The following is an 18,797-nucleotide window of genomic DNA, read 5'->3' as shown; positions in this document are numbered from 1 at the left end:
TTGGCTATTATGAGCTGAGCTGCTATAAACACGGTCATACATGTATTACTGTAATATGTCTTTAACTCTTTCAGGAAGATACTTAGAGGAATGGTTGGGTCAAATAAATTTGTTTTCAATTTTAAGAAATCTCCATACTGATTTCCATAATGGTTGTGGTCATGTATACTCCCAGCAACATTTTAATTTGCATTCCTCTGATACCAGAGATTTTGAAAATATTTCATGTATTTATTAACCATTTATACTTCTTCCAATAAGTGTCTATATATTTGAGTTGCCCATTTTAACTGGGTCTTTCATATTTGCCAGTCTTTTTTGTTCTTACATATTTTAGATACTTAGTCCTCTGTTTGAGGAATAACTGTCAATATTTTTTTTCTGTTCTGTAGGTTGTTTCTTCACTTTGTTGGCTATTTCCTTTGCTGTGCATAAGTTTTTAAATTGGTTATCCCATTAGTTGAATCTTGATGCTCTTTCTTGTTTAACTGGGGCTCTGTCCAGAAAGTCGTCCTCACCTATATCTATGTCTCCAAGAGTGTATCTATTTTTATCTTCCAGCATGTGTTTCTATTATAACATTTAGATCTTCAATCTACAGTGAATTTTAGTATATGGTGAGGGATATGGGTCTAGATTCAATGTTTTGTGTACAGATAACCAGTTTTCCTAGCACCATTTGTTAAAGAAGCTGTCTTCCCTCCAATGAAAGTTTTTGGTCCCCCTGTCAAAGATCAAGTAGCTGAGTGTGCCTGGAGGTGTTTCTGCATCCTTCATTCCATTTCATCGATCCACATGTCTTTTTGTTGTTTGTTTATTTTTTGGACAATACCATGCTGTTTTTATTTCCGTAGCTTTGTTAGTATAACTTGAAGTTCAAGATTGTGATACCTCCTGCTTTGTTCTTGTTGCCAAGGATTGCTTTTGCTATTCTGGTCTTTTCTGGTACCATACGAATTTCAGGACTGTTTTTGCTAATCCGTGTGTGTGTGTGTGTGTGTGTGTGTGTGTGTGTGTGTTTTCTCTAATCCTGTGAGTAATGTTACTAGTATTTTGATTGGGATTGTGTTGTCTGTATATCACTTTTGGAACTATCTTTTCATTTTCTGATGTCCACTTTGATCTTTTTTAAAAATTATATTGCATTGGTACAGTTTAGATATGCATAATGATCAATTCATCATAAAGGATTTGTACTGGTACATGATATAACTTGTTTTTCTCCTGTTTCCCTACCCTCCTTTCAACCCTTCTCCCCTTCCCACTTATAAATCTTTTGTTTCCATTAAAAAAAAAAATTTTAGAGATCTGTAGGCGACAATGCACATGGTGTTACCCAAGGATGCTAGGCCCAGCAAGACCTGCCTCAGGCAGGCCACCTCCTTGTGTCCCAGTGCCGGATCAAACCCTTGGATGGGTTTATGTCTGATGTCCGGGGTGTGCAGAGCGTGGCACCGGGGCTCAGACAGGGAGCAGCACTCAGGAGGATCCCTGTGAGTGCTAGGCCAGCCTGCACTACTGAACTGCAAAGGGAGATCCTGTCTTAAATCAATCACAAAGAATATTCATTAAAACCTGCTACCAGAAAAAACAAATTAAAAAAAAAGCCCAGTGAAACACAAGAAGAAAGGATGAAGACAAGGCTACACTCTATGGTTACCAACATAAGTTCATTGTCTATCCTGGTACCTCAGTGCCCAGTAGTCTGGTGTTAGGGGGAAGAGAAGGCAAAGAGTCACAACAATTGAAAGTATAGAAGCTCTAGAGCAAGTGTGGGCTCCTTTTGTCATGTAGACCTCAAGACCTGCTCTCACCTGACCACTAGGCATTTTCTGTCTCTTATACTAGGTAACAACACTGCTTGAGAGATGGTAATTTCCTCTAGGAAACTGGCAGGGAGAGATTTATTTTTAAAAGTACAGTTATAGGGCCAGACAAATAGCTCAGTGGATGAAAGCCACTGCAAACAGGTGCAGGGGCCAGGGACTCCTGGGGCCTGCTGCGCCAGCCCTGCCCCTGGCCAAGCTGGATATGGTGGCACATGCCTTAATCCCAGCTCTTGGGAGGCTGTAGACAGGCAGATCACTATGAGTCCAATCTAGTAGTGACACCCTGAACACCCTGTAGACCCTTCCCTAAAATACAAAAAAAAAAAAAAAAGTAAGACAACTTTTTCTATATTAAGAATTAAGTACACCAACCTATTTTTGAAAATAATTAAAACTAATCAGACATAGGGGCCAGCAGTTAGATCCCAGGCCTGCCTTGCCAGCCCCATCCCCTGGGCAAACTGAGATGACAACTGAGACTGGGCGTGGTGTTGCACACCTGTAATCCCAGTGCTTTGGAGGCTGAAAACAGGAGAATCACGAGGAGTTCAATTTGTGTAGTGAAACCCTGTAGAACCTATACTAAATACATTAAAAAAAAAAAAAACTAAACAGCAAAAAAATTTTTTTTTAAATCAACACATTCTTAGAATTTTTTTTGGCGGCAGGATCTTATGTAGTACAGGCTGGCCTCAAACTTACTTATATAATCCAGGCTGGCCTCAAAATCATGGGAATCCTCCTGCCTCAGTCTTCTGAGTGCTGGGATTGCAGATATATGCCACTATGCCTGGCAAATTCTTGACTAAATTCCATGGTATTAAATTTCAAGTTGTTTTTCAGGTGCCAATTTATTGCACCTGACATTAGCAATGAAATTATGTAAGATAAGGCAACTGCAAATTCCATTTCACAATTAAGAAAACATCTTAGTTAATACACTTATGAATGCTTTGGGGGGAAAACCCCTTCCATTTCCTCTGCGTAGCAGTAAGTAGAATTAAGCAGTTAAACACATACACAAATTTAACTTTGAGAGCACAATATCTTTGAGCAGACTCTTTATCAAAGTTCAAATACTAAACGGAGGTAGCCTACAAAAAGTCTGCCAAACTGCACAACTGTGCAACTAAAGTTTCACATTTGCTTTCGAAGGCCCGAGAGAGGTTTCCTTCTTAGAGGGCTGAAGTTTTCAAGCTCTGCCACAATGTAAACACATTCTTACAGGTGATGAATTCAATGATACTGGAGAATCACTAGAAAGGTTGCAGAGATAAATAAAGGGAAGGAGTCAGTTCACGAAGACTAATTTCTAGAGGAGAAGAGCCTAAAGCATAGAAAGTTCCATAACTAGTTAATCCAGCTTTTATGTATACATCATACTATGCAGGGTCATCAGCATCAAAAAACAGATGTAAGACAGCAAGAGTTAGCAAACTCTAAGGCAACAGTTTATTATTCAGGGACTTTTTTTTTTTTTTCCGGAACTGAGGATTGAACTCAGACCATTGCGCTTGCCAAGGAAGCACTTATTCCACTGAGCCATCTCCCCAGCCCCACAGGGACTTATTTTACAAGATATTAAAACCCTAAGTACAACTTTCTCCTGTCCTTTATTAATGCTATGCTTTAAATAGCTGTGCATACTAGAATCAGCTCATCTACTATTGAAACACAAAACATCCTGAGGGATGGAATATCAGCTGTAGTTCAACTGGATAGAGCAAGATTAATAAAGTTTAAAATAAAGTTAAAAATATAAAAGGTATGCAGTTGAGACTGCAAAGTAAAATTGAGACACAAAACATGCTGATTATACAAACTATTAATTTGGCTTCCTCCCAAAGTCTAATATACTCTTATGCTTACAAAAAAGGACATTGTTTTTTTTGTTTGTTTGTTTTTTTTTTAAGGATATTGTATTTTACAAATGCTTAGGATTATCTTTTCACATTTGACCTGAAACATTAATAACCTCAAATTTGCAATTCACTTTTTATATCTGCTTGAGAGAAATTAAGCCATATGGGCAACTGCTATATTAATTCCTGTATATGTAGTGTTTTCAGACAGGTTCAAATTTCAGTACTAATAAGGCTCTTTATAAAAACCAGAAAAAAAAAAAACCTCCAAAGTGGATAAAAATGTTCAGATAAAGACCGATTAAGTAAAATAGTATATTTTAAAAAATATAACATGATGGGGCCTGGGAGATAGCTCAGCAGTCTAAGTGCCTGCCTGGTAAGTGCAGGGACTGTGGTTCGATGCCTGGTACCACATGCTGCTCTGGCCCTGTCTCTAGGACATACTGAGCCAGCCTGAATGGTGGTGCATGCCTGTAATCCCAGTGCTGAGGAGGCTGAGCCAGGAAGATCACTATGAATTCGAGCTGTGTAGTTCAAATAAATAAAAGATTTTTAAAAATTATATAAACATGAAAGTTTCCCATGTGTTAGTGTTAGAGGTAACTAATTTAACTTTGTCATATGGAGCCAAAGAAATTATGGTTTTGAGAAGTTAACTTATCTAAAGCTAAATAATTATCTGATATTTTTGTTTTTGAAATTTTAACTCAAAATAATCAGTAATATTTCTTCTTTTACTTCACAGCCTAAGATGGCATACTACAGCCAGCCTACAAAGCAATTATGAGGGGATACACTATAATTACAGCATTTTAGCCCAGGGTCATTACCTTTAGAGGGTACCACAAGTACCAACATTAATGCTATTCCAAGGCTATGATATGTCCATAATTATATTCTGTAACACATAAGCTGCAGAGTAGAATTTTGCATCTGAAAAATTCAGACTTGAGTAGTCCCTCACACATCTCTAGATGCTTTTTGAAGAAGGATCACACAGTTTTCACTTTGCAGTGCAGGACATGTGTAAATCACCTCAAGAAAATGAAAAATCACAATACAGAGGCAAAAGAATGAATTCCAGTTCAGCCACTTAACTCATAGACATCCAAGGTCACAGATCTACAGGATCTGTAAAACAGGGACATTTCCCTATTTTAGAGTTCCTATGAGGTATTATCTTAACAATTTTTACCTAACCATTTTGTAGTATTAAAAGCTGTATATTTATGTTAAAAACATTTTACAAGTGCATAATGATTTACAGAATAAATATTATTTCATTGACACTCAGAAAAGCTGTGGGCCTTATTGTTCCCCTTTTATTGGTTGGGTAACTAAAGCTTAGAAAGGCTGATATGTTAAGGTCACCCAGCTGACTACAACATCAAGCCTCTGACTCCATATCCAAAAACCTATTAACTAACACATATCTTTGTTTTATTCAATCCATGATGATATTTTCCATATTTTTAAGGATATACAAGTGGTACCTTTGCCCAACATAGATGAATAAGTTAAGATGCCAACTTAACCATAATGCCAACAAATTTAATATGGAAAAATAACCTTTTCACAAACTAAACATTAGTAAACCCATATCGTGTTTTTTTAACAGATATTTTCTAACTTACCAACTCTTTATCATGGCTAAAATGTATACTAAACAGCCCCACTTCCAACATGTTTCAGCCTCAACTTTACAATAATCAAAGATTAAAGGATTACTAGGTTACAGTTTTGTCTCTCAAACCTAATTGTTCAAAGCCTAGTTTTCCTCTGACTCTGAGGAAGGCAACACAGGTAGCATCATGGCTACTGAAAAGTGAGCTGAGAGCCAGGTAGTCAGTCCTGGGTTCCTCTTTACTCATTAGACCTCTTAGTAACCTCATGCTGGTTACTTAACTTCTCTGTAAATGTGAAAAACACCAAGAGATGGAAGGAAGAGAAAGGAGAAAGGGGTACGAAAAGAATTAGTAGGTGTTATATGCATGTATCAACTCTTCATGATGAATGTAATCATTATGTACTGCAAACATTTACTAAGAAAAATAAAAAAATATAAATAAGAAAAACACATCTGTCTTGAAGGAACATTAAACTGGTTTTCCCATTTGAATCAGTCCTCTCACTTTATAGTCAGAGCTATGTGGCTGTCAGGCCATCTGTTTTTGGCTAGGAACAGCCCAGTGCTTTCTCATGTACTGGCTTGTTCTAAGGCACACAGCTCAGATGGGGAGAGACCTATTAGGACAAGCAAATAGGAAGGGAATCCTCTCCTTGCTTGCTACAAGTCTGGGCAGCGGAGAGTGACACACCTAGAGCCTGACACTTACACAGACAGACACTTTCAGAAATTTCTAATCAAAAGCCCTCAGAATCCCTATTTTTGCCATTTACTTAAAGACAAAGTATGACCTTTACCATATAAACAAATTAATAAATAAAAAGTTTCCAGCACTGTCTGACCTTTCTTTTTTCTTTTCTTTTTTTTTTATTTTGCGGAACCGGGGATTGAACTCAGGCCCTTGAACTTGCCAGAGAAGTGCTTATTCCACTGAGCCATCTCCCTGGCCCCCAGCACTGTGTCTGGAAGGCTTAGATTACATAGCCTGTTGCAGAGCATGAATCCAGCTTTTACTTTGACAGAGGACATGATTATATTCTCTTCCTCATATTTAGTGAATGTAGTGATAATGGAAGCTTCATCTTCTATTTTATATAAATGACTTTTTAAGAAAACCCTACCAAGTATTATAAACACCAGGATTTACACTTAACTACACAGAACAGTGTCAGCAAGCAAACCACAGTCTAAAATAACTTGAGGAATCTCAATGATGTATGTTCTATAAACTCTGAGATTCAGTCAAAATTCATTCTGTGATCCTATAAAACTTACCAAATATATTGAGAAATAAACAGTTGCGGACCAACTCTTGAGGACCCGAGGAAAAACTATAAGAATCTGTTCATCTTGAGCTGGGCATGGTGGTGTACGCCTGTAATCCTAGCGCTTTTTGGAAGGCTGAGGCAGGCCAACCACTGCAAGTTCGAGACCAGCCTGAGCTACAAAATGAGCTCAAGGCCAGCCTGAGCAGAGCGAGATCTTGTCTAAAAAAGAAGAAGAAAAAAAAAGAGAGAAGGAAAATAATCTGTTTATCTTAATTGTGGAGTAAATGTGATAAAAATAGCACAACAGATGTCAATTATAGAATGTTCTAGTAGATTTTTTGGTTTGTTTTCATGTTTTAGGCCATATGAAGACTGAGATGCCTGACAATTTTCCACAAAAGTTAAGGAAAGTCCATTTCACAAAGCAAGGGCAGAAACAAAACTTAAGTAACTTACATTAATTCACCACATTCAATTTCATTTTTGGAAATATTATGGTTGTGAATTCACCAACTCTGAGTTCATAGGTGCATAAAGTGGAGCAGGTACTCACAAAACCAACGCTGTATGCCTTGGTGAGTTTTCACTAATGTGCAAAGCACTCACTTTGCCTTCCAAACTCAAAGTCCTGACTCCTCAGACATAGATAGATGATGTGCCCAGTTCTTTTCTTCTCAGGTGAATTCTGTAGTCCCCTGCCTGGCAACATTAGTCAGATCTGCTTGGTTACAGGCTATTTCTGTGGCATCACCTTTTGCCTCAATTAACTCCTAGGTCTGATTCCTCCTGGTCAGGCCCAGTCTCTACATTTAACAGACTATACAGCTAAAGACATACAATCACAACTTCATAGTTTTCAACTCAAAGCTTATAAAATAGTTATTTTGGCCTTTCAAGTTGGGGCTATTTAATGAGAAAAATACAAGGGCCATCTTCTATTCATTCATTTGATATTTTTGATCATTTTCTAAGGGTCAGACACTGTTTCACGGACTATGTATAATCTGTGAATATTTAAAGAAAAATTTCTGTTCTTGTGGAATTTATGTTATGATGTATTATAAGATACAGAGTGGGGAAGGAAGAACATATGAAATAAATAAATAAATAAACAATAAATATTCAAGTAGTAAGTGCTATAGAGAAAAAGTACAGGTGAAGAGGTTGTAATTTACTTTTTTTTTTTTTTTTAAATTTTTGGTGGCAGCAGTGCTGTAACCCAAGGCCTTGTGCATGCAAGGCAAGAGAAGAGGTCTACCACTAAGCCACATCTCTAGTCCTCAGGAGCCACAACTTAAAAAGAGGTAAAAGCTAGGCATTGTGTGCATGACTGTAATCCTAGCACTCAGGAGACTGAGGCAGAAGGATCACCAAAAGTTCAAGGCCAGGCTGAGCTACATAGTGAGTGCAAAACCAGCCTGAACTATATAGCAACACCCTGTGTCAAAACAAAACAAGGTACGAAAGTTAGAAGAAATAATGCCTTTCAGGACTTTAATAATACATAACTCTTTTGCCCCACCAGATTGTTAACTCTGTGCTAGTAGGAGTCAAATGAGATTTATTTCTGCAACTCTAGTACCTGAAACTCAGTAAAACCTTAAGTAGCTGCTGGAAAAAAAAAAAAAAAATAGACGCATTCTATACATTTCCAAAGCAATGCTATTTATAATAAATGACTTTGAGACAGCTGGTTAGTAAATGGATATAGTATTTGGCACTGACAAAGCAGCATGCCTTAGAATCAAACCCTTTAAATTCAATCTCATGGTACTCAAGACAATAATATTACAACTCTTGCTCCATAAGAGTTCTGAGGGAACAAGAGCCAAGGAAAATCTGAATCACTCTCCCACATTAGTATGGCAAAATAAAAACACCCTTTGATCAACTTCAAATGGGAAATACCCTTTCATTTTAGACTAACATAAGAAAAGATAACAGATGGAGCAAGGGATAAATCTGAGAAGAATGGCAGTGCCAAAGGCTCTTAAGGACAGAGAAACTGTAAAAGAAATGGAATACAAAGTACAATCACCTTTACTGAGGATTTTTCTGATGCTTGTTACTCTAGCTCTTCTTTTCACTGCAGCCAGAGATAGGCATGGCACCAAGAAGGATTCAAGAATTTTCTATCTTCTTGAAGCTTATTAAATATTATGCTGGCTCTCTTGAGTTCACAAGTGTTTGCTTACGAGTGCACAAAAGTCCTTCTCTGCAGTTTTCCCTCCCTGAAGATACTGTACAGATATTCAATCATGCATGTGTTCATTCATTCACTGAATACATGTTAACAAAAGCATACTGTGTGTGTGTGTGTGAGACCCAGTTTTAGGGCCTGGGGATAGAGGCATGCAAGAACAAGGCCCTTGCTCTTAGAAAATTTGTGTTTAAGTGGTGTTAGACAATAAACAAATCGGAATATAACATATTATTGCTCAATAATGAAAGCTATGAGGAAATAAGGAAAGAAGATAAAGTGATGGAGCTTTCTATCTGGGTTGCACATATTATTTGAAGAAGGCTGATTAAAGGCAGCTTTAAGAAAGGCTCCTAAAATGGTCCTATAGTTTCCTCTTCCTGGTAGTCAGACTCTTGAGTAACTCCCTTCCCCTTGTGTGGGCTGAACATACTAATTCATGAAAAACAGAATCAAGCGAAGTGATGGGATGTAACACTGACTTCAGCCTTCAGTTCTCTTTCTAACTCTTAGATTACTTGCTTTGGGGAGAAGTCGGTTCTCAATGCATGGTTCTCCTCGCTCTCCCATGTGAGCGAGTGTAGGGGTGATCTTCCTCTGTGCAAGCTTTAAAGCTGTAATCTAGATGATACCTGGATTGCTGCCTTATCAGAGATTCTGAGTTAGAATCACCTAGTTAAGCTCCACTCATATTTCTGATTCACAGAAACTGGGAAATCTTCATTGTTTCAGGCTCTAGGTTTTGGGGTAATTTGGTATGCAGCAATAGGTACCTAACACATTGGTCAAAGATGTTTCCTTTGAGCAAAAGACCTTAGAAAGAAGCAAGGTATGTGATGATGTAAGGAAAGAAAATTTCACGTAAGAACAAGGGCCAAAGTCCTAAAAGGGGAAGAAGTTAAGCATATATGGAAGAAGTGAGATAGCCAGAGTGGCAGATAGTCACAGGTGACAGTGTGGACAGACTGGGACACCTCGTGAAAGCAAGCCCTCAAGAATTCTAAGAGATGACAAGACAAACCAATATTGTGAACACCATTGTTTTAACCACCACTAACTCACCTGAACCACAACCAACAAAACAATATTAATAGCTAATCTCTGAATATATAAGTACATGAGGAATTGCCCTAAGTGTTTTATTTCATTTATTATTCACAATAACAACATTATACAAGTGTTCTAACTAACCTGTATTTGCAGATAAGGAAACTGGAGGCTCAGAAAGAAAGTCACTCACCTATAATCACATACTTGGAAGTCTTGGAGCCACTAGGCTCTCCAACTTCAGATGCCCTATCCTCTAACTCTATACAATATTGACTGGCAAGAGGTCCCTTGAGAGAAAGTAAGTTCTTGTACCACTGAAAAAGAGGAAGAGGGCCAGTGAGATAGCTCAGCGGACTAAAGCGCCTATTTAGGCAAGCTTAGGCAAAGCGCAGGTACGCGGTTCTATTCCTGCTACCACATACCATGCCAGCCCCACCCACCCCTGGGGTGGGCTGAGCCGGCCACACACACAAAAAAAGCGCTCCCGCTCCCCTCTCCCTCTCCCTCTTGATGTTTTCTGCCATCATGAACTGCTGCCCTCTGCCATGTGCTGCTCTACCTCGGAGCCAGCTGAGTATAGATTGAAACCTGCACAAACTGTGAGCTAAATAAACCTTTCTTTGCTAAAAAAAAAAAAAAGGAAAAAGAAAAAGAAGAAAACAAACTCAATCCAAAACAGTTGTTTAGGACAAACCGGTCCAATCTTTCCCTGATTAGATGCTCCAGGCAGTTTGATTTTCTCTTGGAGTCCTGTTAGTAGAACTGGTTCATTCATAGCCTACATTTTTTCCCTCCAAGTTTGACCCAGGTCAGAAAGGTAAAATTCAGAAAAGCATCAGGGCAGCTTTTCTTTTTGACATATGCTATGAGTCCTGCATAACAAGCAAGAAATTTGTTGAAGAATAAAAATTCCTAGAGAAAATATCAATGTAGTACATTTTATGCAGGTTTATGCTCACTGACCTACATGGAGCCCTGGCTTTCTACCAACATTCCAAATACCTGGCATTTAACCAGGCACTTATCTGCTGTAAAACTTGTTTCTCCTTCTCTAACTTGAAGCTCAGGGAAGATTATTAATGTTCCAGAAATCTTAATTTCTTTTTGAAAAGAGGAGAAACATAATCCATTTATCTTTGATTCTTAGCTATATTCTGTTAATAGGAATTGTATTTGAAAATATTTTTCTTAAAAGCTGTAACAGACTGGGGATTTACTATTCAGGGGTCCTTAAAACCATATTATAGTGCTGACTTGGACTAAAGGAAATCAAAAAACCACAGAAGCTGCTAAAGTTTTTAGTTTTCACTGAGAAATACACAGCAATCAGCTTGTTGGATATAAATAACATAAACATGGCATTTATAGTTAACACTAACAGAGCATGCAATATGAGCCACATATTGTCCTAAGTCTTTTAATTAATTAATTATTTATGATATAGGTTCTCCCTACACAGTTCAGATTCATAGTGATCTTCCTGTCTCCCGGTTTCAGGCTGGCACCTGGCCAGTGCAGCATGCAGTACCGGGATCAAACTTGGACCCTTGCACTTGCCAGGCAGCCACTGAATAATCTCCCCAGCCCTGTCCTAAGTATTTTAAATGGGTTAACTAAATCAATAGTTACAACAGCCCTCTACAGTAGTACAGTTATCTTAATCTTACAGATGGGGAGACTTTAAGAGGTCAAGCATAGTTAAAAATGTTTAAGGTCACACAGTTTAATCATATAGAGCCTGACTAAAACCCAATAGAGATGCTAACAGCTCTTAACTTCTGTAATATAGTACCTCTGTTATTTATACTGACATTATCCAGGATCCCACATACATCAACTCCGCCCAAGAAAGGTATATAGTCCACCCTCCATATGTTAGTTCCACAAGCATGGACTGAACCAACATGGGTGGGAAAAAATAACTGTGTCTACACTGCTATTTCTTAAGCAATATAACATCTACTCACATAGCATTCACATTGTAGGAGATGAAATAAATCATCTAGAGACGATTTAAAGTATACAGGAGGATATGCATAGGTCCAATGCAAATACTATTGCATTTCTAACAGTGACTTGAATATCCTCAGATTTGCTATCTGAGGAAGCCTAGGAACCATTTCTTGGGAAGACATCAGTGTGACTGTACTTCTTTTCTCAAAAATACTCCCCCAAAAGACTCCAATAAAAAAAAAAAATCCACCCACTACAACCACATATCTCAACCAATGAGGAACAACTACATTACACTTCATATCCTACTGTTTCACCTGGTAACTCAATATTCTTTAATCAGTAGAGAAATGCATACGTAGATCAGTTAAATGATAAATTCAGACACGACACACACACACACAAATCTTAACTATAAAACGTATTCCTTCAAAAGGTTCATAATCTTGTTTTCTCATTGCTAATTTAAGTTCATCTTTTTTTTTTTTTTTTTTTTTAAATGCTGGGCTTATCCTTAGTCTCGCTTATTTCTTTGCTAACAGCTTCGCAGAAAGACTTTACTCAATCTCAGTGCCTTCTCCTCTTGGCCATTGTTCGTTTACTCCCTGCTTATATCACCTCCTGAAAGTGCACTGAATATTTTACCCATTAGTTTGTTTTCTATCTCTGCCTTTAGAAACTAAGCTGTAAGGGCCAACTTGTTCCCTGCTGTATCCCTGGTCCTTATACTATCCCTCCATGTAGTATGGTATTTGCTCAATAATATTTACAGAACAAATGAATAAAATGTTCTTTAGAAGAGAGCAACTTTATGAAAAACAAACCACAGCAAGAGTCCTTCTGCACCATCTCTCCATCCCCAATTTTCACATCTGTACCTCCACATTGTCATCACTGTAAAAGATGGGAATTATTCTGACAGGGTGAAGAAGGAGGTAAGTAAGGATAGTTGAATCTAAAGACTCCTTATTAGTTCAGGCTGGGGAAGAGAAGATGGTAAATCCTGCCTTGCTGGTTTTGATTGTAAGGGAATAACAAGAAAGCCAAGGGCAAATGAAGATGGATATGGGGCTCCAAATATCACTGGAATCATTTTCAACCTTGTCTATGTAGAAGTACCTTTACTTCTACATAGAATCTGTCTCTTACTTTCTGTTTCAGCAATGTTCTGTATCTAATTTTTAATTTCCATTCCTGCAACTACGCCTTTACATCACTCTTGCATGATTACAAATGACACCTAACACACGGTTGTCTTCCAAAGTTCCCTTCCACCCACCATTCCACACATAAGTGTGAGATGAAAAACTAAAACTTTATGGCATTTGCTAGTTTAAATATCTTTAATAGCTCTTTTGCATTATGGAAATCCATTTATCCTGGAGTACTTTTTTTACTAGAACACCTTGAGTCCCAGGAAAGCAGACCATGCCTGTCTTGTTTGCTCTCCTCAACACCAAGGACAGTAGCTATCATCAGTGAGAGTGCTTATGTGACAACCACTCCTCTAATATTTCTCCTGTATTTTCATTCTACTCACATGCATATTGGGATATTTCACTGTAGATACAATTTATCTTTTCATGCATACAACTCATTTGTCCTGTCCCAACCTCCAAGATTTTAGGACAGATTCATAGTCTCTTACTTTCACTATTTCTCAGGACTATGATGTTAGTATATAAACAATTTGAGGTTGCATAACCTAGAATTGGGAAGAATTTAATTACTGAAAAAATGGGTACTGTAGTAGGACAGTTAAAGTTTAGCAAAAGAAAAATCAACATTCAGAATTTGAGCAGAAGAGGGCTAGATCTGACATATTCATAGGCATACTGAAAGTATACTGTTAGATTTGGGCAAATTTTCTGGGAGCTCAGTTTGAAGGGTATTAAAAAAAGATCTAAGTCTAAATTATGCTAACTAAAAAAGTATATAGTAGAGATTACCATTAGTATTTTAGGGAAGGGTCTACACTACTAGATGGGGATGGAGAGATGGTGTTCAGGGTCTACTAGATTGGACTCATAGTGATCCACCTGTTTACAGCCCCAAGAGCTGGGATTATAGGCGCGCACCACCACACCCAGTCTCAATTGTCCTTTCAGCGTGCCCCAGGGGCGGGGCCGGCATGGCAGGCCCCAGGGATCGAACCTCTGGCAACCAGGCGCTTTAATCTAGAGCTATTTCGCCAGTTTATAGCAGATTATAATCTTCTTAACATGCTTAAGAAAATGAAAAGGGTGAACTGTGGGCTATGAAACTTTATATGCTTTTATATTTCTTGAAATGCTGCACACAGAGTCAACACTAAACGTATCACTTTATGTAGTTATCTTTTAATCTCTATAAAGATTCTGCATGATCCTCTGAGGTATTGTGATTATAGCACTTAGATGTTAGATATACACAATTTAAAAATAACCAGTTTGTAAAGCACTTTTGAAAATAGAAAACAGTAGCAAGTGCTCGGAGTTATTATATATTAAAAGCTTTTGGTATGTAATCATATTATTTAATAATTGACTTTTTAAAAGGCATAGTACTTTACAGCTGACTAGTATTTCTGATCCTGAATCATTAATACTGCATGGTTTGAGTTACACACTATTAGGGAACAAATCAGACACTAATCATGTGACCCTTTTCAACTTATATAAATAATTGACTTAAATCCATTTCTCTTACCTAGCCTTTCCTTATACCAATTCAGCCTTCCTTTAGTCTGTAGTCTTTATGCAATGGTTCCTTCTACTCTTCATTATCCTACCTGCTCTGCCTTCAGCTTTTTCTTTTCACCTATTTGCCTGCTGTATGTGTTTTGTAAAAGCATCATTTACGGCCACCCTAAACCAAACCATGATCAATGACAATAAATTATGTGCAATTATGCCATGAAATGTGGTGGTGGTCACAATTAGGTGCATTTCCCACACGGACTGCTACTTGTTATTTCAGTACTACCATTGTCTTACACCTTATGTCCACTAACTGAACTTTGTTTATATCTCTTTGACAGGCCTTGGTTCAGAAGAATTAAACTCCAAATGGTGCTGTTTACTATTCTTTTTTTTTTTTTGCGGGCCTGGGGATTGAACTCAGGACCCTGCGCTTGCCAAGTGCTTATTCTACTGAGCTATCTCCACGGCCCCTTTGTTTACTTTTCCTACCTAGGCAACTGTTAGAGCAGATAACAGGTTTTGATACTTTTCCACTCTTTCTGGGGTTCCTTACGTCTTCCAGTGCTAATGCCCCTACACTATTATTTTCCAGAATTTTCATCACCCTTGGAGAATATTTTTCATCCTGGCCCCATGACTTTCATGTTTCCTTATCCCTGCTCCAACCTAAACCTACTTTTTTAATGTTCTTATGTGTCAAAAAAAAAAAAAAAAAAAAAAAAAAAAAAAAAGCATAGCTATCAGATTAACTGAAAAAAAAAATGTTCTTATGTGTCTTCTTATTGGTATACTCCCAAGATGTTTCTCTGCATAAAGCACGTTAAAATTTTTATGCTTAGGCACTCCAGCTATTTTTTGGTGCTTGTATGACTCATTCAGCATCACTCTTCCCATTTTGAAAGTTTACAAATCTATTCTTTCAAAACTTTCCTACCACCATCTTACCTATTCTTAGTACTTAAGTTGTCCAGCACTTATTAGCCTACTTCTTTGCCACTTACCAACTTTATGGATTTGTATCATCTCATGGCAAGACTCAACAAAAGTTCATCTCTAGCTTAGATCTCTTCCATAGCCTGCACCTTACATATACACTGACAATACTCTTATCACCTTTTTCCACCTTCCATTCTATTTTACCCTTTACACTTTCTTATTTCAGTAACTGGGCCTCAAATTTAGGTAGGCGTTATCTATTGCCTCATCTTCAATACACAATTCCTCACATTTATCAATTCAATTTACACAGTTCTAAAATACCTCAAATCCACCCTCTTTTCCCTGTAATTAGCTTATCACTCTTCCATGTCACTTGAACTGGTTTGTTTCTACTCTGAATGTCCTAAGTCACATCTCCCCTACAAAGTAATACATCACTTACACTGTATATACAGTTAAGCCACCTGAACACCTCAGCTCTTTCTACTGCATCGAGGTCAGTCTTCCTTGCCTCCTATGTTACAAACATGCAAATCTTTTTAAAAATACTTTTAATTCTTCAAATCATGTTTTCTGCTTCTGGACTTTTGCATGTTATCTCTCCAGAATGCATTTTCCCCCTGTACTGTCCAGCTTACTTCTTCTGTAATCTCTGGAAAGACCTTCCTTAAATTGTGCGCCTAAAGCAGATTCCTCCCATGTTTTCTATCTTGCCCCTGTACTTGGTTCTTTCAGAGAATTAGAACTGGTTTAATGTTCCCCCTCCATGAGAGCGAGGATTACCTCATGTTTTTAAGTTAAATGCATATAAGAATGTAGGCTTTGTGGAAAGCTAGAACAGGTCAATTTGGGTGACTGCTTTAACTACCGACATTATTCCACAGGTCAGGCTCTTCTCCCTGCCTAATATGCTACAAACATGCAAATTTATTTACTGTGTCATATACTTGTCAGCTGTTATATTATTTGGTTCACACTACTGAGCAAGATGATATAGTGGAGGGACAACATTTAAGTCCTACCAACAGTATAGTAACTATATAGATCAGAAAACAGTGTAATGAAAGCACATGGAAGTATCCAAACTGTTTTAATTTGTAATTGTACCAGAAAGAGGGAATAGGATCAATAAAGGCCCCAAACTTCAGGGGCCTTCATTCAGAGGTCTGTTGTTTATGTTTAAGGCCAGGTAAGCCACAGTAGGATAAGATAGTTGTGGGACTAGGTTGGAAAGGTAGGTAGGATTGCTCTTAGATATGATTCAGTAATATTTCAATCTTCCAAAAATGTAATTTCTACACTTAGAATATTTCTCATTGTCCTTTCTCTTAAAGATAGTGCTTCTATGTGGTTATACTTTGACACTCACCTAAGGACTAGAAATGTTATCTGATTCCCTTGCTTTTTCCTTATAAAATAAAATTTCTTGGCTTACTCAGGTCATGACTAAATATTTCATTTGTGTCTAGAAATTTAAGCAGTAAACTGATACTTATAAATGCTATCAAGATGGAGCTTGATACTGCCTAGTACCTCCGAAAACCCTGAATTCAAATGGCTCTCTTAAATTATTTTTGGGCCAGGGAGATAGCTCAGTGGCTATTTAAATGTCCTGGGACCACAAAAAAAGAAAAGAAAAAAGAAATTATTTCCCACACTTAAATCAACCAATCATAGGAAGTCATTTTTATTACTAAATAATCTACCAGGCCAAGTACCCATCCCAATTTTCTTTTTCAACCAACTATAATCTACTGGGTTATTTTCCAGTGCACTTTTCCTTTTCTCTACAACCCCAACCAGACAGAAAAGATGTTTTCAATTCCCATGACTGATTCGATTTCATTGCAGTTTCCTCACTTTCAATTGAGTGGGGTGGGCATCACTGAAAATTGGCTGCAAGGAACAGAAACCACTCAAAAAAGTTTAAGCAAAACAGGGAATTTATTAGACAAATATACAAGTTCTTGCTGGGACTCAAACAGCTGTAATGAGTCAATAGCTAATATCACACCTTGCTAAAGGACAAAGCATATCAACGTTTCTAATTCTGAAGTCTGCACAATCATGAATAGAATATCTGAAAGGATCCTCCTTGTATCCTGAATAAGGGACTAAAATGTAGATTCATTTCTGGTTGCATTTTGCTCCTTATAGTCCTTTATGCTGGCCTCAAACTTGGCAAGCACATGTTGGCAGACATTCATGAGTTCACTCAGGCCTCTCTGAAATGGCTCAACAGCTGGAAGAGCACCTCGAGTCTGAATGCGCAAATTAATTTTGCTCTCTGAAGGATGGGTCGTAGTGTAACCACAAAATTCCACTTCCGGATTCTTCATGATCATGTACCGCAGAGAATTTCCTAGGGTATGGTCCTCCTCGTGCAATACAAATGTCACACAGTGTCTATCTGTTCCAGCTGCCTGGACCATTTCCAGGGCTGTCTTCCTCTCGCCTTCAGCCATTGAGGTCTTCAATCCAGATATTTTTCTACACACACATTTTTTATAAAAATGAGATCATACTGAATATTGTTTTGTAACTAGCTTCCCCCCCCCCATTTACTATACTGAAATTGCAACACATCGATCCACCCCAGTTACACGGAACAGTCGGCCTCTCATTGTCCTGCCTCTACATCTTTTAACCATAAATACTTAACTTACTGCCTCTAGTTTCTCCTTACTCCACTTGACCACCCACATTTCCCACAAGAAAAATCTTCTTAGAAAAACACAAACTTAAATGCATGAAAAAATACTATTTAGACAGTCACGTGAATGGGATACAATTAGGGTAGGACTAGGGTGGGACCTGCTGCAAGATGAAAGGGATCTGAAAGGCGTAAAAGAACAGCTTTAATATAAAAACTGACTACCAATTAATCAACGTGCAGGCCCAACTATGGTTTCCATTCAAAAGAGGTAAGGAAAGTGGGAAGCGGAAAGTGTGAAATGAGTTTAGCCGAAGGAAGAAAATGCTTAGCGCTTTCTGAGCAGTCTGCACTGAGGGTGGAGAGCCCTAGAAGAGTGTGAGTGAGGCCTGCCTCCCCACACCAGCACCAGCGCTCAGAAACTGTGACTTCACACGGTGCGGTTCCAACTGGGACTTGGGGATCACCTGGTAAACACGTCCACGTCTCCTCCCCGCACTTCCCAAACAGGCCCCGCTCGCACCCCTCCTCTCGGGCTCCGAGCAAGGCCGCTGCGGCCTGGAACGGCCGCATGCGCCTCTGCCACCCGCTCCCTGGCTCGGCGTGGCCCGTCCGCCCCGCTCTCTTCCGCCGTTACCTCTCTAGCTCCTGGTCCTCTTCCATCGCAGAGCGGCTTCAGAATCCTTAAGCTGTGCAGGCGGCTCGGAGGCTCCGTCCCATGTCGCGAAACGC

At 38.4% G+C, this 18,797-nt stretch overlaps 1 protein-coding gene across 1 annotated transcript; it reads right to left on the bottom strand.

The window, feature by feature from the left end:
* Positions 1–17,335: 17,335 nt before the first annotated feature.
* Positions 17,336–18,797, bottom strand: Polr1d (RNA polymerase I subunit D). Its single transcript, XM_004631047.1, has 2 exons — positions 18,703–18,797; positions 17,336–17,902 (listed from the first exon to the last, which is right to left on the bottom strand). Exons 1-2 carry the CDS (start codon positions 18,726–18,728, stop codon positions 17,527–17,529), a joined length of 402 nt encoding a protein of 133 aa, XP_004631104.1. The 5' UTR covers positions 18,729–18,797; the 3' UTR covers positions 17,336–17,526.

Source organism: Octodon degus, unplaced genomic scaffold (genome assembly GCF_000260255.1).
Source record: "Octodon degus isolate 3935 unplaced genomic scaffold, OctDeg1.0 scaffold00038, whole genome shotgun sequence".
Lineage (NCBI taxonomy): Eukaryota > Metazoa > Chordata > Mammalia > Rodentia > Octodontidae > Octodon > Octodon degus.
The sequence above is the reverse complement of the archived record's forward strand: the minus strand, read 5'-3'. Positions and strand labels throughout refer to the sequence as shown.

Coding starts and splice junctions, on each gene's coding strand:
- Polr1d (XM_004631047.1), bottom strand. CDS start 18,728: ATGGAAGAGGACCAGGAGCTAGAGAG. Junction 17,903..18,702: donor GAGGACCAGGAGCTAGAGAG/GTAACGGCGGAA, acceptor ATGTGTGTGTAG/AAAAATATCTGGATTGAAGA.